The sequence below is a fragment of the Mirounga angustirostris genome, unplaced genomic scaffold (assembly GCF_029215605.1).
Source record: "Mirounga angustirostris isolate CCGP_5_RB_7025 unplaced genomic scaffold, mMirAng1.0.hap1 SCAF_8, whole genome shotgun sequence".
In the NCBI taxonomy this organism is placed as follows: domain Eukaryota; kingdom Metazoa; phylum Chordata; class Mammalia; order Carnivora; family Phocidae; genus Mirounga; species Mirounga angustirostris.
Genome location: NW_026991716.1, coordinates 12708457 through 12734405, shown reverse-complemented (window position 1 = coordinate 12734405; position 25949 = coordinate 12708457). Strand labels below are relative to the sequence as shown.

Here is a 25949-nt window from a genome sequence, read left to right as displayed (position 1 = left end):
GTAGTTCCCAGCTCCCGTGGCCATAGCCATTTTGTAGTCGGGGGACTACAACTTCCAGAAGATCAAGGGGACCATTCTAAGGTGCCCCGGGAATAGGCGGCTCTCCCCGGGGCCGGGCGTCTTGGGGCACTGGTATCCAGCAGCCCGGCTGCAGGTAGACGCGAGGGCAGTGGCGGGGGCTGGCGTGTGGCGGCTGTGGGGTGAGCGGCAAGCTGGGGAAAGGGGGTGAGGTGGAGCGACCGAGCGTGCCATGCATTGGGCTAGGGAGCCTCTCTCAATTCCACTCCTAGGCTCGGCGTGGGAGCGATGCCTGAGGGTTTGCCCGGGAAGGGTTCGTCGAAGCTTCTCGGGTGTCTAGTCGACGGGGCTGCGCGGGTCCTCCGGACTGGGCCGGGATCGGTCGGCGCCGGAGTAGGCGGGCGCCTGGCGGCTCAGCTGTGGGAGTTTTCGGCTAGCGTCCGTCGGGGAATTACCCGAGGAGCCCTAACTTGTATAAAAGCAGAGTCCATTTAAAGTTGGGCTGGATAGCCTCTCTCTCATTGGTTAGGGGGCTTGGAAAAAAGAGACTCGGCGAGCCCTCGCTGTGGTGCTGCCGCCGCCGCCGCCGCCGCTGGAGTTGACTCTTCTGCTCGCGCTGCTGCTGCAGCACAAACGTGACTTCCAACATTTTTTATTTATCTTTCCCTTTTCTTTTCCAAGATGTAACTACAGATCAGACACTAAGGACCTTCACGTTTCGCTGATGTAGTTTTTGGAGGAAAAAGGGGGGGAGTGAAGGGCGTCGGTTTTTTTTTGTGTGTGTGTGTGTTTCGGGGGAAATTTTCCATTATGAGTGTTTTACTAAAGTGAATTTTTTGTTGTTGTTGTTTGCTTCGTTCGTCTTTGGCTCTTTTTTTTTTTTTTTCTCCTTCCCAATTTCGGATTTATTTCAAGGCGAATCGGGCTTTGGGGGAAGAGGAAGAAAAGTCGGATTACAAGATCAACCACCACCAACAACAATAAAAACCACCAGGATATTTTTTTGCAAATTTCTGACGGCTTTAAATTCATGAAGCAATTGTCCCCTTTTGCAATCAGCATTTGGATCTCAGAATGAGCAAGGAAAGACCCAAGAGGAATATCATTCAGAAGAAATACGTAAGTGCTCTTAACAACACATCCTTTGACTTGCAGTTTTAAGCAATGGCTGTGAATGTCAAGTTTATAGATAATTCTGCAGCTGAAGGGTTTTAAACACAGCGTCCGATAAGGCTGTTTCTTTCTTTTCTGAAAGAGGGCTTTTCAGGCAAAGTCGTGTCTGCCTAGTTTGGATGAAAAAACAGATTGGTGTAGCGATACCTCAAGTGAATAAATTGACCTCGAATGACACAACCATAATCTAGTTTTAGATGAAAGGCTAGGGATTTTGGTGGAGCTTGGGGGGCGGGTGGGGGCTGCGGTAATGTAACTAAACTGCATTCTCGGGCGGATTTGGCCCCATATTGCACTTTGCATGCAAATGAGCTTGTGTTATTATTATTAATGTTATTTGGAGAATCGTGTAACCCGTGTGTGTTGGAAGCCCTTTAAGTTGCAATCGAGGGTCCGATTATGGCGATCTTGTTCCCTGCACTGGCATATCAAATTTAATGTATGTGGTCGTTTTGGCTTATTTGGTTCGCAACGTAAATCAGTTGGGAATCATGTTACAGCGAATGCATTTGTTGGGATTGACTTTAATAATGGAACTGGTTTTGTTTAAAAATTCATGGTTTCCAGTTTTAGGGGGAAAACACATACAATATAGCTAATGTTTTTAAGTAGGTACGTGAATACATGTGTAAGTGACTACAAATAAATTCTCCCTGTTAAGTGGGCTTCTGAAATTGGGTGATTATTCAGAGATTTAAATGGCTTGGAATAGTTAAATTTGTTTTGTGCATAGTACAGCTACGTTTTGATTGGCATGGGGAGTGTTTTTGTTTTGTGTATGGCTTTTTTTTTTAAAGTTTGGGGGGAGGGAGGGTAGAGGGGAACGGAGGATTAACCAAATATGCACTCGAGTGATCGGTGATTAGCTGCATGCTTTAAATCAGAGAACCCAATTTTTTTTTTAAAAGCCCAAATGAACATACACTAGGAATAATGCAACGTTATAAGAAAGTTTTATTTAACTCGAGTCGACAAATTGGTGTTAATATTTTCCCTTTTTGAGCAATGTGATGTGTGTAATGGGAGATGACCTTCGGGGCACTGGTTTTTGTAAAGAAAAATACGTTTAATGAAAAAGCCGAATGCCTCTTCCAGAGGGCTGATTCTAATCTAGGCACGTAAACTTCAACTATGAAAGAAATGCAAGGTTAAATAATCAAGCTCAACTTAAAAAAGCTGTTCCCTAAAGAATTTAAGAATTAAAATACATCCGCATTGCAGAGGGCTGGGTAGAATGCAAAGGACTAGTTTAAACTCGGGCTGTAGAAACTGCATGGAGACAACCTTGCCTTGGAGCGTGGACGCCTTCCCGGGGCACGTCCGATCCGGGTGAAGCCACAAAGCAAATGGGGTAGAACTTGGACAAGAACCGCCTCCGCCGCCCCCACCCCTCCCCCCGGCCCCCATCCCAGACCTCGCTAAGTTGGAGATTGGTGTGGGGTGGGATTTTTTTGTTGCTGGCGGTCAGGGGATTGTGTGGAGTCGGGGCGTCCGGCCGCAAGCCCCGTGGCTGGCGGCGGCCGCGGGAGGCAGAGCACGAGTTGACGCCGGGGGAGCGGAGCGGAGCCCGTGTTCCCGACGTGCTCGAGCCGGCAGCCGAGGGGAGGGCGCGCGGGGGTCGCGGCGGGCTGGGTCGGGGCCGGGCGGGCGCGCGCGCGCGCGGCCTGTAGGGGGCGGGCTGCCGGCTCCGGCGCCGGGCTCCGGGCTGCTCGGGCTGCGGCTCCGGCTCCGGCTCGGGGCTCGGCTCTGGCCGGCCCGCAGGCTGGCGGGCGGGCGGGCGGGTGGGGCGCGGGGGCGGCGCGGCCTTCTGGGCCCGGGGGAAGGGAGGGGAGGGGAGGGGGCGGGGCGGCGCGCGGTGGGGGGGGGCGGGGGCGTGCCGGGGTGGGGGCGGCGCGGCGCACAGCTGCAGCGGGCGCCCCCCGCCGCGCGCACGGCCGAGCATGGCGGCGGCGGCCCGGCCGGCTCCCCGCGGCCCTGCCCGCCGGCTCCAGTGCCGTCTCGAGAGCAACAGGTTAAGCCGGCGAGACGTCAGCGCGCCCCCTCCCCGCCCCCCGGTTCTCCCCCCAGGCTCGCGCCGGCCTTCCCCCCTCCTCCCTCTGCCCCCCCGCTCCCCCGCTCCCCCGCTCCGGGTTCCCGGACGCTCCCGGCCGCGTTCTGTTGTCATTGTGACGTCACAAAGGGACGGGCCCGGGTGGAACCTTCTCCTCCTCCTCCGTGACGTCAAAAGTCGGGCGGGAGGTTCCAGGCGGCGGGGCGGCCGGGGGGAGGAGGGAGCGAGCGAGCGGAGGCGGGGGCCGCGGCGGAGCGGGGCCGCGGCGTGGGAGGAGGAAGAGGAGGAGGAGGATGCGATCGGCCTCCGCCTTCCGCCCCGAAACGCTGCGCTTCCCTGCAGGTGAGCGCTTGGGAGCCTTTGGTCCCCGACGAGGGCTGCCGACCTAGCTCCGGTTCCATTTAGGGGGTGGGGAACCGGGAGGAGACGCCTCCTCTCTGCAGAAATGTGTTTCGCCTCTTCTGTTTCCAGGTCGGCTGACGGTGTGGCATTACTACGGTGGTCGCTGTGATCGCTCAGCAACGCTTTTCAGAAAGCAAGGCAACTTTATTCAGGGAACGCTTTGCTTTGTGGCAGGACTGTGTTGTGGATTTGGCCACCTCGTCCCTTGAAGTCGTGTCTGGGGTGCCTTTGGGGGCTGTGACGGGATGCCTTCCTGGGTGATGCTGCTCAGCAGCAACTGTTGCTCTTTCTGGGAGCCCTGTAATACCGGGGGAGGGGGTGGCGCTCCTCCTTCGTTGTGCCAGCTCTGTGCTTTATCTTTTGGGGCGGGGGGGGGCGGACCAGGGAAGACTCGTCATTGATACGTGTTCTTGGAAGAGCACGGGACAACTAAGTCTCAAGGTACTCTGCGCTTAGTACTTCCGGACGGTAGAACAGGAGGCTCGCAGTCTGAGTCTGTTTAGTTTTCTGTAAAATGGAAGAGGTAACACCTGCTTTTGCCCCTCACTTTTTTTTTTTAAAGATTTATTTATTTGAGAGAGCGAGAATGAGAGAGAGAGAGAGAGTACATGAGAAGGGGGAGGGTCAGAGGGAGAAGCAGGCTCCTCGCTGAGCAGGGAGCCCGATGCGGGACTCGATCCCGGGACTCCGGGATCATGACCTGAGCTGAAGGCAGTCGCTTAATCAACTGAGCCACCCAGGCGCCCCTTGCCCCTCACTTTTATGTAGAAGGATCCTGTGCGGGAAAGATGTAAAACAGAGTCTGCTGCTCTCTGTGTCAGGGGGTGTTACTCCTCGAGCTGGTGGAAGGCAGCACGTTTCCTACAATTGGTCTCAAGCCTCAGATGCCTGCCGCGTTGCCATTCAGTTTATTGCCTCCGCGAAGCAGAGTTTGTGGGGTGGGACTGTCCATGGCAGGCTTTGGGAGAAATGATGGTTATATTTCGTATTAAATGGTATCCTTGAGAAACTCATAAATTGTAATCTCGTCCTAATTGTGCTGGGCACGACTCCCACCACAATACCTTGAATCCCTGAAAACATTTGCTTTCAAAGTCCCAATCCACTTGGACAATAAAAACAGTTACATGTCTCTGCTCCATGGATGTTTTCTGCCATTTCCATCACTCCACTGGATGGGTTATTTCTAGGGAGAATAACGAGGGTGATACCCAGGCTTCAACACCATTTGATCTTTGAGGCTTTATAGCAGGTAGGAGTTTGAAATTTAAAAAAAAAAACCTCTGCCACACGAAGCTCCGAGTCATGTGCTGAGCACAAAAACAAATGACCAGTTTGATTTCTAGGACAGCTCAGGCAGAATTTGTACCACTAGGCTGTCAAGTTTTAAGTATCTAATTTTCTGATGTAAAAGTTGCAGTATGATTAAACAAAACTGGGAGAAGTTCACATTACAAGGTTCAAAAGCAGGATTTACTATAATTACAATTACATAAAATTATAAAGAAAAAAGGAGAAGTACACCAAAATACAGTGGTAGGATTTATGAGCTCCTTCCCCGCCCCCCCCCCCTTAATACCCTTGGGTTATTTCACAGTTCTGAGGGAAAAAAACAAACAAACCTTGTACATGTCATTTAATTGCTATGTTTTTTCTTTCCTTAGCTGTTTACATGGCTTTCTTTCTGCCTCTGTCTAGTAGCGGAAAACTTTACTCTTTGTTGCGTAAATGTATATGGCAGGGACATTTGAGTGGCGCTTACTATATGCAGAGATTATGGGAGGAAGACTATATAAAGAGTCCAAAGTGTGTCATATAAATTTAAAAGGAAAAAGAAGTTGTGTCCCCAAATAGTCCAACTTAACTGTTATCTGCGTGATTATCACTTCATTGTAGACAAGTCGCTGACTTGTGTGTCTTCCATAGTCATCTGCCCACATAGCCACCTGGAATTAATTGGTATTCAGATGGTGTAATGGCGTGTCTTTTCTCATAGTAGGTCACACCACTTCCTGTTGCTGAGCTGGGAGCTATTGACTCACTTCCAAGTGCCTTGGAAATAACTCCGGTGTTAATATATACCTTGCTCCAAAGGTTGTTTAAACTTCTCTTCAGAAAGAGAAAATCTTTTGTTGGAGTATATAAGTGGTATTTGTTATGTTCAAAATGGGAACTATTTTTCTCCTTTCAAAGATGACACAGACAAGTCATGTGAAGCCTAGTACATTAAAACCCTTGGTAAAGGCCAAACCAGAATATTTTTAAGGTTTGCCCTTGATCACGATGTTCTTAGGACCCAGGTTCCTGATATTTTTATCTAAAATGGTTAAAAAGTTTTGCAGCGTTAAGAAATTTCGTTTTTGGACCTTTAGTTGCATTGTTCCTTTTTAAAAAGAATTTGTTTTATTTTATGTTTTAAAGATTTTATTTGTGAGCGAGCGAGCATGTGGGGGGGGGCACAGGGAGAGGGAGGGAGAATCTCAAGCAGAGTCCCCACTGAATGCAGAGCTCACGACCCTGAGATCATGACCTGAACTGAAACCAAGAGTCAGACGTTTAGTTCAACCCACTGCGCCACCTAGGTGCCCCAATAATTTATTTTTAAGTACTCTCTACACCCAAGGTGGGACTCAAACTCACAACCTGGAGGTCCGAGAGTCATGTGTTCCAGGGACAGAGCCAGCCAGGCACCCCTGTTGCATTGTTCTAATCCTGTTAGTGGTCCATCTCTACGTCTCCCCCAGGATTACATAACCATTGTCCTAACCACCTAATTACGTATCCAACCTGCTTGCTCTGTTAGCTGCAGAATATCCTGGCTGTCAGACCCTAGCACGGTGCTCCTGGCCAGTGAGTAGCCCTGGGGTGTGTGTCCCTCTGTCCCCTTCGGCTCCCACCCATAGAAGGCTTGCCAAATGTCAGTTGTTTGTTTCCAAATCTGGTTATTCCAGTTAGACTTATTATTGCAATTACAGTTAAATACTATGTAAACCTTTGGACAAGTGTGGAAAGAGAGTTGGTTTCTTTTTCTTTTTTTTTTTTTTTGAGAGTTGGTTTCTATGAAAACTTAAGTTGACTGTTTTGGGAACACTTGATAAAAGTTGAATTACCAAAAAAAAAAAAAAAAAAAAAACCAGGCCGTTAAATTAGACGTGGGCCCCGCCATTTAAAAAACTCGGGGTAAATTTTAAGGATTGCGTACATGCATTGTTTAGCAAGTGATTCCCTTTTAAGAACCAAACTTCATTTATGCCCAACTTCCTTCCCAACAAACACACCAAAAAAAGCATAGCGTGGAACACTGAAGAATTCTTAACAAATCTGTTACTAAAAGTACATTTAGGTGTTTAAGTTAGAATGTCAAAATCTTTATGGATTTTAAGGTTTCCCGCCTGACAGACTTTATAGGAGCTAACCAGCTTCTGGCCCCTATCTCCTCTGATTAGAACGCTTCCATTGTATTTAGCCCTAATCCCCAGGTATTAGAGCAGACTCCCCATCTAGTTCATGCCAGGTGCACAAGGTGACTTACAGTGGTCCTGCCGAGCTAACTTGAATTACTTGTAGAATTAAAAACACAGTTGTGTCAGTCACTGGATGGCAGGGGACAGAAAGATTTGTGATTTTACACCTAATTTATATGGAGTTCAGAAGCTTGTATTTTGTAATCCAGCAACCTTAATTATTGGGTCTCACTTAGATACTGCTGACGGTTCGTTCCCTTTCAAATCCTTAAACCTACCTGTTAATGGAAAGGAGACCAATTGAATCTCAGTTTCTTAGTTTGAATCAATTTCTCTTTTGTTTCTTTCGATCTCTAGGAGGTAACCTCTGATACCTGCCTCCCCTTCCTGGCCCCCCCCAGGTCTCAGGTACTTCTCCAGCTGGCCTCCAGTCTCCCTTTTTCTGGTTCCTTTTGTGCCCCTAAAGCCTTTTCCCTGCCTGCCTCATGATCACAGGCTTCCTTCGTTCCAGGAGGTGGGAGCTCTGATGACTTTGGTATTGCTGTTAATTTGTCTGCTTTTTTGTAGACCATCTGAGTGAGGTTTTTCTTACCCTTTTAATTTTCTTGGGACTTTGGTTAACACTATACCTTCTGCCAGCCTCACGCCTTTTATTTATTTTAAAAAATTTTTAAAAAGAATTTATTAGAACGCAGTGCCTGTAAGAGGGAGGGGGAGGGCAGAGGCAGAGGGAGAAGCAGGCTCCCCGCTGAACAGGGAGCCCACTGCGGGGCTCGATCCCAGGACGCTGGGATTGTGACCTGAGCCGAAGGCAGACACCCAGGTGCCCCAGCCTCACACTTTTTAATAAGGGAGTTTTCATTCATTGCCGATTCAGGATACAGTCACTAAAAGCGGAGCTGAACCTTGTAGGAAGTGGCAGGGAGAGCTGGATACCCCTTGGCTCCTGGTCAGGGAAACCTGCCTGCTTCTGGGACTTGCTGTTCCTGCCTCTGCTTGCACGTGGCTTGTGACTCTAGTTCTCTGAGGACGTCTGGGATCAGAAAGGGTCTGTGTTGTAGGGACGTAGATCCTGTCCCACCGGTGAGGGCTAGGTCCCACCCGAGCAAGCAGCTGGGACGACACATCCTGGGCCTCTCGGGTGTGTGTCTGGGTTTCTTTCCACTTCCACACTGTTTTTGCAACAGATTTTGCTCATCTTGTGAGAACGCTGCCCATCTCTCCTGGGGTTCTCTTTGAAGTTTGAAGAAATGTGCCAGAAGAGCTTGGATTGTAGAAAACCCCGTAGATGGGCCACACAACACCCACTCCTCCTGAAAGCATCCTGAAGAGAAGGCCCAGTCAGTTCGGAAATCACCGCCCACATTGGTTTCCATAGTGCATTCACACCAGAAAAAAAGAGGCTGTCGAGTCCATTTTACAGAAGAGAAAACCAAGGCAGAGAGACACTGGCCAGAGAGTTAAAGGCTACATATCTTTTCCCCAGTTTTTCGTGGTCTTTAGAAGTAAGATGATCACTGTAGCCCCGAAAAGGGGGAGAAAAGGCCATAACCGGGGCTCTGGGCAGGCTCCGGAGAGGTTTTTTTGCTTAAGAAGGTTGGGGAAGTTAAGGCAGTCTGTCAGCCTCCTGGACCAGAAGGAGTGTGTCCGTCTCAAGTGCATGTTTGTGTTTGTTGTTTTTTTAAACACCAGTTGGTGGAGCTACCCCCTTATCCCCAGCTGGCTGTCTCCTTGACTTCTCATTGGAAAAAGAGCCGAGATCCCAGGACCCCTTGGGACTGGCTGGTTTGTGCTCTGTGTTTTTGTAAGTGTCCCCCCCCACCCCCCTCGGTGGTACCTGAGGCCCTGCTGGGCGCATTAGCTCTCCAGGCTTCCAAGGAAGGAGAACCTGCTTTCTCGTTGCAGGGGCTGTGACAGATCGGCTGGATAATCTTTTTTTTTTGCTCTTGTATTGTCGCCCCTGACTTTGCTGCTTAGGGGACTGTGGGGCGCTGGGGAAATCATTTGCCCTCAGTCCTCACCAGGGTCGGGGCCATGCGGTAAAACAAAGGCTGCCCAGATATGTTAATGAAGCAGCATGAGTAATGGGAACGTTATACATAATTACTCACATAGTCATAGGATGTATGAGGAGGTTAGAAAGGGGAACCCTACTGGTTGAAGTTCTGGAGAGCTGTTTTTGAGGGCTGGTGCTGCTTGAGAGGCCTAAATTGGATTTTAAGTTCTAATTTTGTAAGTCTGTCAAGCTCCACCACCCATGAAGAGGAAGGCCAGTGTGCATTGAAATGTCATCACCAGCAGTGTTTAGTTACCAGGAATCCTAGAAGGTTAACAGAATAGCCAGTTTTTGCCCCTTCATCCTACCAATGCAGCTCTTCCCTCATACACCTGTTTTGTCCAGTAGAAGCAGGAGTTTTTTCCCAGCACTCTTATTGGGGGGGGGCGGGCAGCGAGAGGGTTGTGTGTGTGGGTCTGTTTTCCATCAGGAGACCCTCTGGTTTGCTGTGAATGAGTGCTCCAGGAGAGTGTGGGAGACCTTTTGGTGCCCTGTTTTATTGCTCTTTTTTAAAAATCCGGGAGGTTCTTGCCCTATTATTTCCTAAGCACAATTTTGGTTAGGGCTTGATCTGCAACGGTTATCTCTTGGTTCTCATTTCTACCAGCTGTTAAAATGTTTGGTGGCTCTGGGGGCCGAAACAGGTGCCAGGAGGAAATGAGCAGCGATTAGGACTTGAGCATGTGTTTCTTGCATTTATTCCTTCCATAGGTTTGCAGAAAGAGGGCTACTGAATGGGTGCTCATTCTGTGAGGCAGCCGTCAGGTATAGACATGATTAAAACCTGGAGTGTTTTGTGCTTTGCGTATGTGCCTTTCCGCTAGTACGTGGGCTTCAGTAACATATTCCCCAGATTTCATTCACAGGCTCGTCGTGAATATATAGGGCACGTCTGTGGTAGTGGATAGGATCGGAAATGAGAGCTGAGTTCAAGGTTGGGTCCTGCGTTACACGGGCCGCGTGACCCGTGGGCAGGCCACGGAACCTCGCGGAGCTGCTTCCTCATCTGGAAAACTGGTTCCATGCATCTCCCGGGCTGGTTACTGGGAGAGCCAGTGAGATTTTTGATGTGAAAGCATTTTGTAAATTGCATACGCCCGCACAAATGGTCAGGGTATCATTACTCAGTTGGAAATCACCAACCTGGAGACATCGGGCCTGCCAGCAGCCTTCCTAGCTGACTCAGAAATAAATGAGTCAAATGAGTTCTCTACTTTGCTTCTTAAACCAAATGAGTAGCTTTAGAAGAAGTCCGTTTTGATGTCCTCTCTTCCCAGCCCCACTCCCTCTGTTTGTTGAAGCTCTCTGTATCATCTGGCACTTGACTTCCAAGCCCGTCAGGGTGGTGAACCAGAGGCAGCTTTGACAGTTGAGATGAGAGTGGCCCTGAATCTCTGCACAAAGATGTTCCGCCCAAGGTGTTTAAACCGGATCTTGGAGCAATAATCCTTGAAATTGAAAATCCGATCATAATCCTTCATTGGCTCCCTGTGGCTTTCAGGATAAATCTAAACCAAGTGTGTCCTCAGCACATCACGAGAAGCCCTTTTTGCTCTACCCTGGGCCTATCCTGGCACCTGTTTCAGTTTAGCAGAGCTCACTCAGCCCCTTGGTCTTTGCACGTCCTGGTTCCTCGAGTGGGTTGCCCGAAGGAGCCCACCCGGCCCTTCTGAGGCCTTGCGGGACAGCCTGCCACCCCTGTCCTCTAGTCAGGCAGGGCTAAGCCCCTTCTTTCTGTCGCCCTGACTCCTTAAACCTACCTCTGGGCACTGGAATCCGTGGTTGCCTGTCTCTGATCCTATTAACCTGCCCAGAGGAGGGGCTGAATTTAACGTCAGTACGCAGCTGAGGAAATAATGGTTGAGGTGAAGCTTTTGGAGTATGTCAGATAGTGTCTAGTTGTGGGAGGGAATTGGTATGGCTCTAGGGGAGAAAGATGAACGTAGCTAGCAGAAATCTCTTAGCTGAGAAAACAGAGGTGTCTGGGGCCGTTGAGCGACTTGCCTGAGATCGCACATTTCGTCAGTGACACAGCAGGGGCATGAAATCCAGGCCCAGATACAGCAGCAGGCTTTCTGTCGCTACTGTTCTTGAGACACGGTTTTCTGAATCCTGCCTCCTTCCAGGGGGATTCTCAGTTATCCATGGTAACTGCAGTCACTGAGTCGTTTCCATGGGAAAACAAAATCCACAGGTAAGCCCCATACCTCCACTGCCGGTAGGACCAGTCCCGTTTTGAAGATGACTTTTTTGCTTCATAGGAAACCCTTCCGTTCGGAGGACTGCAAATGATACGAACCATTGCAATCGCATACTGGGCATTCCTGCACTTGTGGGGAGATACATAAATACACACACACACACACAGTTTGACGTGTGTGGGTGCATGCTCCTGGTTGATGTTCTGTTACGTGCTTTTTGCATTTATATCTTATCTCGATAATCAGAATACAACACTGCAGCGTTATTTTTAAATGGCTGCAGGGCACTTGGTTGATCGCTACCGCAGTTTACTCTACCTGCCTGTTCTTGATGGCCTTTTCAGTTTGGGGCCTGTTGTGCAAAATGATGTGCCCAGTAGGCCTTTATCTGTATCTTTTCACTTAACTCCCAGATTCCTCAAAGTGGAATTACTGGCTCAGAAGTGCCCATGTTTTGGTTTTGGCTTTCTGTTTTTTGTTTTAGTAGGCTGCACGCCCAGCGTGGAGCCCAGTGCAGGGCTTGAACTCACGACTCAGATCAAAACCTGAGCTGCCATCAAGAGTCGGGCGCTGAACCCACTGAGCCACCAGGGCGCCCCAGAAGTGCCCGCTGTTTACAGTGAGAGCCCCGGTACCCCACTGTTTTCTCAGAGATAGGCTGTACTCATTGACAGTCCTATGAGCAGTGCATAAGAGGCCGGCAGGTTTGTTGGTTTGTTGGCTTTTAAAAACCAATACAGGCCCTTGTAACGAGTAGTCAAGATGTCCGTTGGGTTATATTTAAGTTTCTATTTTCTTTCTTTTTTTTTTTTTTAAGATTTTTAAAATTTATTTATTTGAGACAGAGAGAATGAGAGAGAGAGAGCACATGAGAGGGGGGAGGGTCAGAGGCAGAAGCAGGCTCCCTGCCGAGCAGGGAGCCCGATGCGGGACTCGATCCCGGGACTCCAGGATCAGGACCTGAGCCGAAGGCAGTCGCTTAACCAACTGAGCCACCCAGGCGCCTTAAGTTTCTATTTTCTTTCCTTGTCCTCTCTCAGGGCTTTCCAACCGAACGAGATAAGATAGGTGAAATCACTTTGTAAAGCAAAATTGCTCTAAGAACACATTGCGGTATTAGAACGACTGTGGTCGTGAAGGGTGAACAGAGTATGTGTACTGGTACAATTACATATTTCCTGCTTATGAAATGCTTTCTTGTGAGGCTTGACATGTGTTAAGATGACCTGGAATCTTAATTGTTTTCACGTGTAATTTCAGCCTTGTTTGTGAGGTGGGCTTTGCATGGTTACAAAGGCCCCATTGGGCCCTGGCTTGGCAGACCATTCAGTTACATACAGCTGATATATTCTGGTTGCTTGCCATGCTCTGGCACCAGGTTAGGTGTTAAGAAAAAGGTTATCGTCCTTGTTCTCAGAAAATTTATAGTTTAGTTGACCGCAGGGCTGCAGAATACTGGGAAAAGAGCAGGTAGCCTTGGATAGGTGATTTGACCTGAGTCTCTGTTTCTTCATCTATAAAATGGGGAGAATTACACCTTTAATCTCAAGGACATTTTGGAGGAGGCAGTGGGAAGCACCATGGGAAGTGCTTTATAAACTGGTATCTAGATTGTATTATTCTTCTAACCCCACAGGTCTTCTTGGCTGACATTCTTTGGCCCCAAGGTTGAAGAGGGAACATAGTGTTTCTGGGTTATCTTCTTTGCTGATTATAGCATGTTCTGTCGTCTGAAGAAAAAGAGGGTAGAAATGAAAATAAAGGGCGCCTGGGTGGCTCAGTCCGTTAAGTGTTTGACGCTTGGTTTTGGCTCAGGTCGTGATCTCAGGGTCCTGGGATCCAGCCCCGTGTGGGGCTCTGCACTGAGCAGGGAGTCTGCTTTGGATTCTCTCTCTCTCCCTCTGCCCCCCCTCCCCCCAGTGTGTGCTCTCTTTCTCTCTCTCAAGTAAATTAAAAAAAAAAAATGAAAATCGTGCAGGTGCTCAGCACTTTCCTTCTCGCCAAGACTTGCTTTTTCTTCCTAACTTAAGGGGAAAAATGCAGCCTGCTCTCTACACTGGACACGCTTTGTTCAGATGCTGGATTCCCCACCCCTCCACCCTGGCATATGAGGTCGAGGTGGTATCACAGTGCTGCTAAGAAAGAAGCATTACTTTTTGGTGTTTTAAAAGAGTAGTTTTGGATAAACCCCTTTTCCTTCCTTTTTAATTCTGTAGTCAAGATGTCCCTTTAGAGATGTGGTAGAACTTGAACGTTTATTGGTTTTACCCAAATTGCCCCCTTTTCCATTCTCGGGCCGCCCAGAGCATGAAAGCTCCGTGTGTTCTATTTTCAGCTTGTAATAATGTCTTGATGTTGGAGGATGAAAGAGCCAACAGGAATGGAAGGCATTGCATAAGGAGCCATGGCCTGGAGTCCCAGTTAAATTGGTAGCACATGGTTTTCACATGCCTCGAAGGGCTTTGGTCGCGTTGCCTTGCTGGAGCTGTGTCGGCCACCACACCACAAAACTTGGTCCCTGACACTTGCCACGTGACTCCTTTTCATATGGACGATTCTGAGTGGCAAAGGCCAGCTGTCTTTGAAGCCAAATGAACAGTGGACTTGGTTTCTTTCTTTTTTTTTTTTTTTAAAGATTTTATTTATTTATTTGACAGAGAGAGGGACAGCGAGAGAGGGAACACAAGCGGGGAGTGGGAGAGGGAGAAGCAGGCTTCCCGCTGAGTAGGGAGCCCGATACGGGGCTCGATCCCAGGATCCCGGGACCATGACCTGAGCCGAAGGCAGACCCTTAACGACTGAGCCACTCAGGAGCCCCTGGACTTGGTTTCTTAACAGTGTGGAAAACCTGAAATGTTGGGTGGGGCCCTCTATAGAGCCATTCCTGTGCGTTTATTTAGGAACGGGGTTGGAGGGGCTTGGTGTGGGGGCCAAGGAAACCGTCTTCTTGAGCCTGATGAGTTTAGCCTGGTTTTGACATTCAGTTCTACCAGCCCTGTAGCCTTTTTACTTGGACTCCTCGTTGGTTGCTCTTTTTTGAGGCATGTTTATTTTATGTATTGACTTATAGATACCGCACCCTCATTCCAAAAAGGATTTAAGGCCACAATGAGCAGTCCTCCTGGGAGCAAGTAATTTTTGCTTTGATCTGACAAAAGTTGACTTTCTGACTGGGAAAAGTGACAGCCACATGAAAACACCGGCAGCGGGTCCTTGTCCTTCTCCACCCAGCGGTGTTAGGGCCGAGTAGCTTTTTGCTTTAGCTTTGGAAACTGGAGCTAAAACTTTTAATTAAAGGCGAGTTTTGTTAAGTAATATTGGTATTGACACCCTAACAGAACTCTTAATCTGCAAGAATTTTAAAGATGCATGAAAGTAATCCCCAGCACTGGTAACATCCTTGAGTGGCAGAGATCAGGTTTCTGTTTGAATGCCAGGATGGTTTATCACTTTTTTCCACAGTGCAGGGGGCCACGGAGGGTTCTGGATTTAATAATAAACTTCTTTGGGGGGGGAGTAGCGATTGGGATATGTTCGTGCATGATTCAGCATCCTGTGTCTTTAAAAATGTTTTCAAATACCCATTCTGTATCGTGATCATCAAAACTACTGCTAGGATTCCAAACCATTGTGGTTTAAACTTAGCTGGAATCTGAAAGGTGGCTGACAGAGTGAAAGGAAACCTCCTTTAAATAAGGAACACATTTGGCCTGCCTGATTGTTCCAGAGTCTGAGCTCTGGGCATATCTGAGCCACGGGCCAAGTCTCCTGGTTGAAGAGGTTGGGGAATACTTGTTTCAATTCACTGGCCCGTTCCCTCCGCCCCCCCCCCCCCCCCCAGCTCCGTCTAAACACCATCAATTAGTCCTGCAGAAACTCTTGCTGCAGATACGGACTTGCAAAGCTTCATGTTACAACCACGTTCTTGTCTAGATGAGAAACATACTCTTTTGTTTTTGTCCTTGTGATAAATCAGAACTCTAATGATGCTATTAAAACGGGTTCTCTTCTGGCCCTGGTAAGCTAGAAAGCCCTGGGAGGCAGGGAGTGCAGATCTGACTTTGGGGCATATCTGAAGCTCAGAAGCGGTCTTCTTTTCTCCGAATTCTGCTCCGTGCTCGCATTCAGTGATGTGATCCCTGCCTCAGCGCTGACCTGGCCAAATGTGAGCACGTATTTCTCCCCAACCCGCTTTTTCTCGCTTTCCTTCTTCCACGAGACTTGCTGAAGTTGTCATGTTACTTCTTTCCAGAATTTATTGGAGCGGTAGGCAAAGCCTCTTGGGAGTATAAATAATGATGATTATAAAGCACAGTCAGTTTACCAAGGAAGGCCATTATCTTTGACTTGCAAAAGCTGGCCCAACATTACTTGCTTACAGTTGTTTAATACAAATGAAGACCTCAGTCGTACCTGTTGTCAGAGGAGTCCTTTTACTCTCATTGTACACTGCCGTCATCTCGGTAAAGAACAGAACCACCTTGCCCCCAGGTATGAGTGCTTGTTCCTTGGGACAGACATGATATACGAGCCAGGGAAAGCCTTGGATGGTGGTTCATGGTTGCTTTTTCCCCCTCCCATCAACAGCAGATAATCCTCCCTTGCCGGTGTGGAAAGATTGCTAAAGCTGATAAGTAATATCTAATTTACTTCTGGACTCCCCTCCTCTCTGCTTCCTATCCAACTTACAAATCCAAAGATGGCTTTAAAAGTCATTGAAAGGGTTTGTCTGAATAGGCCCTGGCATTGAGTAAATGCATTTAAATGGTAGACTCCCATGCTCTTAATTAAAGTCCACAGCATAGCTCCGGGGGTGGGGGGCGTGGGGGCGGGGAATAGGAAGCCTAAAGTTGCAGGTTTTATTTTTTGGGGAGATGGAAGTTCCCCCTCGTTGCACTTTGAAGTTTAACTACGGTGTTTTATAGATACATATTCTTGGCACACATTGTTGTCCTTTGCTGCTGTATCTTTCGCAAAAGTGCCAGCCCATTTTAGCCTTTCTTTTTTTAAAACTCTCCTACATCTCCAACTTATTCCAGTTCGTTTGGCAGTTCAACTATTTTTCTTTCTTTTTTTTTTTTTTAAAGATTTTATTTATTTATTTGAGACAGAATGAGAGACAGAGAGCATGAGGGGGGGAGGGTCAGAGGGAGAAGCAGACTCCCTGCTGAGCAGGGAGCCTGATGCGGGACTCTATCCAGGGACTCCAGGATCATGACCTGAGCCGAAGGCAGTCGCTTAACCAACTGAGCCACCCAGGCGCCCTCAACTATTTTTCTTTTGGCGTTTCAGTGGTAGTTCAAGACGGAAGGCATTTTAAGCATCTCAGCCTTTTCCCTGAGTGATTTTGGATGTGAATGTGATTTCCCCCCCCTTAACAATTCAGTGGTTTTTTTAGTATGTTCAGAGTTGTGCAAGCATCACCATGATCAGTTTTAGAACGTTTTTGTCACCCCCCCAAAGGAAACTCCATACCCTTTGACAGTCACCCCACATTTCATCCCAATGTCTGTGGTTTCTGGCAGCCACGAATCCACTTTCTGTCTCTCTGGACATTTTGTATATACATGGAATCCTACACTATGTGGCTTTTTGTGACTGGTTTCTTTCACTTAGCATAACATTTTCAAGGTTCACGCATGTTGTTAGCATGGACCAGTACACAGCTCCTTTTTATGACCAGATAGTATTTCATCTTATGGGCATACCGCATTTTGTTCATCCATCCATCAGCTGATGGACATTCAGGTTGTTTTCCTCCTTTTGGCTCTTGTGAATAATGCTGCTATGCACATTTGTGTACAGGTGTTTGTGTGTGTGTGTGGGGGGGGGGTGATATTTGCATTTCTCTTGGAGTATCTCCAGTTAGGAAACCTGGCACATCAAACCCACTCATGACTAGATTTATTTACTCCTCTTGAGTTAACCTGCTAAGCGATTTCTCTCAGCTTGTGTCCCTGAGCCACTGTTTGTTCTGTTCAGCTGAGTGCTATGCTGGGTTCTCCCCCTCTGGGGCTCTGGCCTTGCCTTTGGGGACTGGGGGTTCTCCTTTTCCTCTCCGCCTGCCTGCCACGCCTCCCTGTGTTTGTAGGGGGGCCAAGAGTGGCCCTACTTCTCTGCCCTTTTGCAAACTGAACAGTGTTCACAGAAGTTTAAGCTAGAACCATGTGTATGCTCCATTTAGGCGTGAAAAAAAATGGTGGGACTTTGAATTTTGCTTTTTGTGGGTGCTCCGGTGTTTTTGGCTGTAGTGGTGGGTCTTTCAGATCCACATAGAGTTTTGGGAGGGGTAGAATAAAGACCCTGGCTCCTCTCTGGGGGCATGAAGAAGGACTAGAAGAACTGTTGCCCTGCCTTACCTTCAGTTTTGACTTTCTCGTGGTTACGTTAACGTTTTTTCGGCAAAACACCTTGGGGCATAGAACCACTGTCTACCTAGAAATTCTCCCCGATTTTCTTGGTCCTTCCAGGCCTGCTTTGCCTAAACAGAAAAGTGCTTCCGAGGCTCTTCATAATGAACTCCTTTAAGAAATGGGAGTCGTTTTAAGGAAGAGGGATGGTGCCATGTTTTCTTTTGATGTTTTTGATTTATACCAGATTTATTTTTCCCAAGTTGGTGTGAAATTATTGAGATGATCGTGGTCTCTTCTTTGAGTCAGGAACGTTTTGCTTCTTTTTAAGCATTCAGAGAAATTGTGAGGCAAGAGAAGAGAGGTGGAATGATTGGGGGCGGGGGGTCTGCAAAAGTCACGTGGCCCAAGGGTGTTCCAAAGGCTTTCGGGAGGTGCAGGGTAGAGTGCATGTCCTCACTGTCCCGAGGAGTATGGATGTCTGTGTGTTACCTCGAGGGTCCTGGTGAAAATTGGAAGCCAAAGACCAGTGTGTCTGTTAGCATTTGGAATCTTATTTATTACATGGTGCTTAAGTTTGGAGTCAGAAACATTTCTGACTCATGATGTTAATCATGTTTTTTCACACTGGTTTTTCTGGTACAGCTCTCTGTCCAAGTCATTGTTTTGGCTTACCCAATGGGGAGCCCCAACAGACGGCTACATTTGGCATTTTTCTCTGTAGTGGCCAAACAACCAAGAATTGGCAAGGTTAGATACCGACCTCAGTTTAGAAGGTAGGCGTGAGCGAGCGAGTGTGTGTGTGTGTGTGTGTGTATGAATATCTAAGAAGGAGCTACTTTTATGATCTTGGCATTGTTTAACTGGAAATCTGTGTCCTGTTCTGCCCAGCTGCCTTTGCGTGGTGTACCTATAACCTATCCACATCCTTGTGCCATTTCAAAAGCAAGTGCCACATCCCTCCTCCTAAAATTGCTTATTAGAGCTAATTTTAAGGATTGAGTTAGAACTGCCCTCTAATGTAATGCAGAACATTTCCCGATAATGCCTAGGTTAACAATGATAGTCTTGCTGTATTGTGCAGAAAGGGCTTCTGTTCAGACCCAGCTGGGTTTCAGGCTTAATTCATTGCTCTGTGGTGGGATCACCACAGCTGCCGTGGGGCCTTTACAAATGCAAAAAGGCTGTCAGTGTTTGTTTCATCAGCTGCATAAGTGATGAGGCCAAGTTGAGGAATCCATTCCAGTGTTGCAGCGTGCAGGCCGCGCCATTATTGTTTACAGAATTAGTGTGTTGGAGCTTTAAAATAGTTGGCACGTCGACTGCCCTTTAGAAGCACAAGGCTAAGGAACAGGACCAGTTGGTTGTCCTTGTCATGTTGGCCGGATCCAGCCCAGCCCTTGTCTTGAACCGCCACGGCTCCAGTCTGTGCTGTGGGACTGACCTTCTTTTGGACAAGGTGGGGGACACTGAATTTCTTGACCCTCGAGATCCCCCCCACCCCAAGCTTAGGTTTGCATTCATTTGTTTTTAGTGCCTTATTTAGAGTGATTGTAATTGAATTTTAAAGGCTTCGTCAGCCTCCCAGCCCCAGATAGGTGTGCCCCAGATAGGTATGGGGTTGGCAGCTGGGACTTCAGATATCTGCAGTAACCTTCTAGATTCTGCTCTGTGGGATTTATTTTGCCAAGTGATAATGCTTCGGGGATTGCCCTCCTTTCTCCCCATAGAAAGAGAAGTTAAGGCTACTTCTTGGCTGCAGAAAGTCCCACTGGACAGGTCCCTGTCCAGCCAACTAGGGGGTGTTCCTCAGGGTCCCTCAGTGGATGCCACCCCCTTTCCACAGGGACCCGGTGTAGCCTTGGCTGCATGTTCAGTCCCTTTTGGGTCAGGCAAGCGTGTGTTTGGGAACTAAACATGCATACGTGATCTTTCACAGGCTAATGTGGCATTGACCCAGCTTCCCCTGATTTATTTCTAGCCCCCTTCTCAGCTCATGGGTCTTTCCAAAAGTCCTGCTTCGTGGAGGCTGGAGGGCGGCGGTGGCGGCCAGCCTATATAGGTTTTAAAAGCAGAGCCTGTCAGGTCTCTTCAGCCAACGGTGATGAATAATGGTGCTTCCTTCCTCCCAGCTGGAAATGTCCCAAAGTGCTCTCACATATTCATAAAAAGGATGGCACGAGGCTCTGGTTCTCCAAATTAAAGGTCAGTACTGCTCAGCTTTAGACCTCAACGCGCCGTCACATGGGCTCTTCTTAATTCCTTTATGTCTCCACGTTTTGCCCTACGAATCCTCTGGAGCGCAAGAGGACACGTGGGTCTGATGAATTCCCCTGTGGTGTATGTGCTGATTAAGCAGAGTTTGGGGGGGCTCTTTGTATGGCCTCCCCTTTTAAAGAGCTCTTTTGGGGGGCGAGGGTGGACAAGTATAATTTAACTCTTAACAGTGAACTTCAACGGAGAGCAAATACAAATACGAGTTCAGATTTTTAACTGTCTTAACGCCCTCTGGCTTGTCACCACGCACACGCACGCACACCCCAGAACGGTAACGGTGAAAAGGAAAGTGGCCCGCAGTGAGCTCGGCATCCCCTCCCCCGGGGGGGGGGGCGCGGGGGAGAGGCTCGTTTGTAGGGCCTCATAAGGAAGCAGCAGTGTGAGGGTCATTGTTCTCCGCCTAGGAGTGCTTGGCCGCACTTGCGGGGAACCATTACGGGCCCCGCCTGTTTCTCTCCTGGCTGGGGCGCTTGTGTGTGTGTGTGTGTGTGTGTGTGTGTTTCCAGCTTAGGGAACCTTTGATCAGAGCCCCTTCTGCTTTTAGGGCAGTCCTCCTGAGGCAACAGCGTGTTCTTGTTCTAGTTTGTTTTGAAAGTATGGCATTCTTCTTCGGGTTTTTAGCAGTTTTGTTGAATATCTATCCACGTGATGGTGTGTGTTGTATGTGTGCGTGCATGTATGTGTGTGTGTGTTTGTGTTTATTAATTCAAATGAATGTCGTCATCTCGTGACCCCGAGGGACCTCCTAGAAAAGTCACTGCTCTAAGTCAGGGTGTTGGTGGGCCCCTGAATACCCTCCCCGCCACTTACTAGCTGAGCGCCCCCAGAAAATCACCGGGCCTCAGCTTCAAGACAGCCTCCGTGTTCTCCACTGTAAAACGGGGTGCACGTGCCTCCCTGAGTGAAAGGCTGGTGTTTTAGTGTGTGCGCCCCCCACGTGGCAGGGTCCCCTTCCACGTGCACACCCGTGTGGCTCCCACAGGGCTTGGACTGTGCAGCCTGCTGCGTGGCCAACTATGAGAGAGAGGGTGAGCTCACCGCTCGGCACATTAAAAAATGTGTCCGCAGAGAGCCTGAGCTTCCTGGAGTGTCATTCTCCTGACCTCAGTGTCCTCCGCCCATCCAAAAAAATAAAAAATCTCAGGCTAGCAGGTCGCTAGCACCCAACGTAGGGCTGAGAGCCTTAACTTTTCCCGCACAGCTGGGGCTCAGAGATGGGCTCGAGGGAAGCGAAAGGTCTGGGGATGCCAGTAGCCGGGACAGGAGCGCTCAAATCCTAACCGGCTGTGCTCCGTTGCTCCCTGCAGGGGTGAAATAGTCCCCGCGGAACGCCAGGCTTAGCGTCGGGGTTCCCAGTGAAATGTCAGTCTCAGCATGCCCTGGGAATGGACTGTGCCTGGTGCTCGTATTTCCGGTTGACCCGTTTCAGCCCATGCTGTTGGAACTGCGGGAGGATGGTTCATTGGCTCTTCTGCCTTGGGGGTCGGGTGTGATGGAGGAACAGGATTCCACCTTGGTTTCATCACAGAAGCCAAGAGGGCCTACTTCAGAGAGGGCCTACTGGTCGATCACCTGACAGCCCTTTGTCACTGTATGTTCTTCTCGATGGGCTGGGGGGGTTACTGGGCAGTGTGCATGCTGATCCTCAGAGGGCTCTGTATTTTACCTACATTCCCGAGGGTGGTGTTGTGTTACTTGGGGGCCATTCGTCTGAGGGTTCAGCACAAGGCAAGTTGGGTCCCTGGAATGCACATTGACGTACACTCCCAGGACGCTGCTGGGTCAGAACCTCTAAGGTCTTCACCCATGAGTTCGGAGGGGAGATGAGTCGTTGGTACTCTCTGGCCGCAGTGGGCGTGCATGAAGCATGGACCGCTCCCCACTCCGTGGAGGACGGGAGTGAAACCTTTGCTCCTAACTGCCCATCTGCTCCCTGGAAATCGTGGTAAGAGGTGGCGGGCCTCCACTTTGTTCTTGCTGTGGAAGGCCCGGATACCCATCGCTTGATGCAGAAATTTAAAGCCAAACCTCTGAACCCAAGCAGACGGCCTCTTTGACCCGAATTAGCTTCCCCCTAAGGGCAGAGCTAGATTTTCCGATGTTAAGCGCGCTCACAACACAACTGAGAAGCTCATCTTTGAGCTCTTAGTGTTGACAGGGGTTATCTTGCTGCTCCTAACAGGATAGAAACTCAACTAAAAAGTTCATTTGCCCAGACGATTGTCATTTCCTTCTTAGGAGTGTGGCTTTAGTCCGGGACTTGATCTAGTTCCGAGGGCAACGATTCCCCCCCCCCCCCCCCCCCCCCGTTAAGCTGCTTTCCATTATCCGGTTGTGGCAGAATGGACTGTTGTTTTGGGGGTGGGGGGGTGGGGGAAGGCCTGGGGAGCTGGGGGTGAGAGAAAGGAGCTGCTAAGACGCGGTTCTGCCTTATATCCGAGAGGACGGTGGCTTTAGAATGGGGGTAAAATGGGAGGGAGCTAGGGTCGCTGAAGCATGACCGGCCTCCAGAGGCCCCGGGACTTCACAACAACAACAAAAAAGGGAGCTTTTGGCAGAATCTTTCACATGCACAAGTCTTCCTCCCCTGCATCCATTCTCCCCCTGCTGTTTCGTAAATCTCCTGGTTGGCAATTTTTAACACGGGAGCCTCCTTCCTGTGTCTCTCTTGGCAGAATGCTCACATGCAGCTGCAGAGAATCCCCTCCTCCTCTTCACAGCATCTCTCATTTAAAAGCATTAGTGGGGCCACCAAACAAAATAAAAACTTGAGGGTTGTTCAGAAGTGCAAGCCAAGTTTAATTAAAACTCCAGGAAGTTGGGGGCTATAACTCTTTGTTAAATCTCTTAAAGTCAGGCGCGCGCCAGGGGCAGGCAAGGTGGAAAATGCCAGGGAGGCTGTTCCCAGCGGCTGTTCCCAGGGAAGGCTGTCTGGTTGGTGCTCGGGGAACACTTGTGCCATACCCAGCCGTCACCTCGACGTGGCCTGCAAATGGTTGCCGCTTTGTTAGGTGGTTGCCTCCTTGGAGGAGGAGGAGGAGGAGGAAGAGGAGGAAGAAAAGCCTAGAATAGCTTTCTGTCTCCTCCCATCCTAGTCTGCAAGCCCCATACCCAGTGCGCTGCCCCCCCCCCGCCGCCCAAGTCCCTGACCAAGCCACTGGGCTGTGACACGTCTTCAATAAAACGTGACGTTTCTGACTTGACAACAACTGTCTTCTAACATTGGGTTTTTGTTATTTTTAAAAATTTTTTATCAAAACAATTTTTTTAATTAGTATTTTTAAAGTAAGCCCTGTGCCTGACGTGGGGCTTGAACGCACGACCTGGGGATCAAAGAGTCGCGTGCTCCACCCACTGAGCCAGCCAGGCGCCCCTAACATTGGCCTTTTCATCTTTTCGTACACTTTGAGGTCCATCTGAGCATTTTGGGTGATGGGCTGGTTCCTTGGTCTTGGAGATCGTTTTACACATGTTCACAAACCACTACATTTGCTCTCTTGGAGAACACTCTCTGTTATTATTCAGGCAGCATTTATGGCCATCTGAAGTGCTCTCACTGACGATGTAGACCACAGCCCAGTCAGGATCCAGAAGCAAATTTCGGTCTAGCCAGACTTGGACTGTCCCCAGGAAGGACGCTTAGAATTTTTCTCACAGATCGAGAAGATAGGTAAATTTAATATTTGGTGACATGGCCTTAAATTGAGTTTTGCCAGGAGGTGGTTCAGCTTCATCTCAGCTTTGAAATTGCTTTCCTGAGGAGTTACGTGGAAATTGTGTGTGTGTCGTTTGTGTTTTTACACACAGTTTTTATGTAGGGAACATGGCCTTTCCTTATTGCTTCTATAGGACCTAGCACTTCTTTTCTTCAGACAGAGTGGTTTACTTAGGATCATTCCTGGGTATTTGTGTATTTGACCCTAACCATTTGTTGGAGGTAGTCTGACAGTCTCCTCTCATCTCATAGGTATGGAATTGAGATTTTTAAGAAGCTTAATGGTTTCGAGTCCCAGACCCTCAGCTCTCTGGTGACTGGGCTCTAGGTGACTGGGTTAGGTTTTTGCTCTACCTTCAAAAAGCCGTGGGACCCTATGTACAGTTAAGTCTCCTTCATTGCAAAGTCAGAGGCTATGATTGGAACAGTTTCCCTCTGGAATGCCGTAATTTTTGTCTTCTAGACATTTGCAGCTCAACTTCCCTTCACTTTATTCAGTTTTATTTCCACAAATATATATTATCTACTTGGTATGATTTGTCCAATGACGTATTTTTACTCTGGTGGTGTGGAAGGACCTGGGAAGGACATTCAGGATTGAGACCAGATGAGTTCCCACTGGCCTGAAATCCTCCCAAGCCTCATCACACAAGGGTCTTGTTAAAAGGGAGCTTCTCATTCAGCAGGTCTGCCTTTCTGACAGGCTCTCAGGAGATGGTCCTGCCTCTCACAGCAAGGGGTTAGGAGTAGCCTTGGGGAGTTTGTGCGGTGGTTCTCCCTTCTCCTAGCTCAGCTCTGCTCTGTTCCAGTCATAGCAGCTTCTTACTCATTGGGGAGTTCTCCTAAGATCTCCGCTACCAAAAAAAGTTTGAAAACTATCATTTTAGGGGATCCCGCTTTCTAAACCAGCAGGAATGGAAGACCATGTTGGTCATTCTCCCTGAGTTGAAAGCTGTTTAAAAGCACTGGTGGGATTGTAAACCCTAATAAACATTGCTTGAAAAAAGCCATTTTTTGGCCCCGTGTCCTATATGCTCTGCTTTCTGAGGACCATTCTTCAGTTTTTTTTCTGGAAGGAAGCCTGGTGTTGTTTCCTTGCAGACAACTAGTTATAATGCGCTGTCTGTATAGTGTTACGCATTTCCCAAAACTCTGTCATGTCTCATTTGGTAAACACAGAGCAGTCTCAGGGATTTCTGTGTGGAGCCCTTGCTGTTTTGCTGGTTTCTATCCAGAACTCATCTTTTTTTTAAAGATTTTATTTATTTATTCGAGAGAAAGAGAGAGCAAGGGAGAGAGGGAACACAAGCGGGGGGAGTGGGAGAGCGAGGAGCAGGCTTCCCGCAGAGCAGGGAGCCCGATGCGGGGCTCGATCCCAGGACTCTGGGATCATGACCTGAGCCCAAGGCAGATGCTTAACGACTGAGCCACCCAGGCGCCCCTCTCCAGAACTCATCTTGAAAGCTTTTATGTCATTTAAAAGAAGAAAAGTTCTCTATTGGATAATAGCTACCATCAAGGGAATGCATACCTACATAAACGTACAGTATTTTACCTATTCTAGTGGAAGTAGCCGCTTTCCCCAGCTTGTAGTTGAGGAAACAAGGCTGGGAAGAGGGGCCCAGGGTTGGGCTCCCCTTCCCTCCTCCCAGGTGAGGTTTGAATCCTGGTGCCTGGAGGTCACGCAGCCAGAGCCCTGGGTTTCAATTCTGACTCTGGTCATTTACTTAATCTCCTAACTCCCTCAGGGAAACTGAGACACAGATGATTGGGAAAATGGGGGTCCTAAGTATAGCATTCATGTCATTTAATTTGGAATGTCTGCCAACTTCCTGTACATTTTATTTATTTATTTATTTATTTATTTATTTATTTTTTAAAAGATTTTATTCATTTATCTGAGACAGAGAGAATGAGAGAGACAAAGAGCACATGAGAGGGGGGAGGGTCAGAGGGAGAAGCAGGCTCCCCGCCGAGCAGGGAGGCCGATGCGGGACTCGATCCCGGGACTCCAGGATCATGACCTGAGCCGAAGGCAGTTGCTTAACCAACTGAGCCACCCAGGCGCCCTGTACATTTTATTTTTATTGCTACAATTTTATTATTACTGCCATACTGTCACTGAATTTATAAACCTAATTCCCCCTCCCAAGGCCCCTCCCCCCAAGCCCCCAAGAAATTTTTAAAAACACATTGTCCCTAGTGTTGAAAGCAGGATCTTAATAGGTTGTCCTCTCAGATTA

At 48.6% G+C, this 25949-nt stretch overlaps 1 protein-coding gene and 1 long non-coding RNA gene across 8 annotated transcripts in view; both read left to right on the top strand.

Moving 5' to 3' along the window:
• The first annotated feature begins 362 nt into the window (after positions 1-362).
• JARID2 (jumonji and AT-rich interaction domain containing 2) overlaps positions 363-25949 on the top strand; it is a 260030-nt gene continuing 234443 nt past the window's right edge. For 4 of the 7 annotated variants that reach the window (XM_064597151.1, XM_064597149.1, XM_064597154.1 and 1 more), the window contains exon 1: positions 369-1137. Coding sequence is in view for 4 of the 7 variants with exons in the window: in XM_064597149.1 (XP_064453219.1) it covers positions 1093-1137 (45 nt within the window). In the remaining 3 variants the exon portion in view is untranslated. Of the gene's footprint in view, positions 1138-25949 lie in introns of all 7 variants that reach the window. The other 3 variants (XM_064597156.1, XM_064597150.1, XM_064597152.1) reach the window with 2 other exon arrangements.
• Positions 3115-17755, top strand: LOC135365529 (uncharacterized). Its single transcript, XR_010413485.1, has 2 exons — positions 3115-3583; positions 3713-17755. It is a non-coding gene; the product is annotated as an uncharacterized LOC135365529 (long non-coding RNA).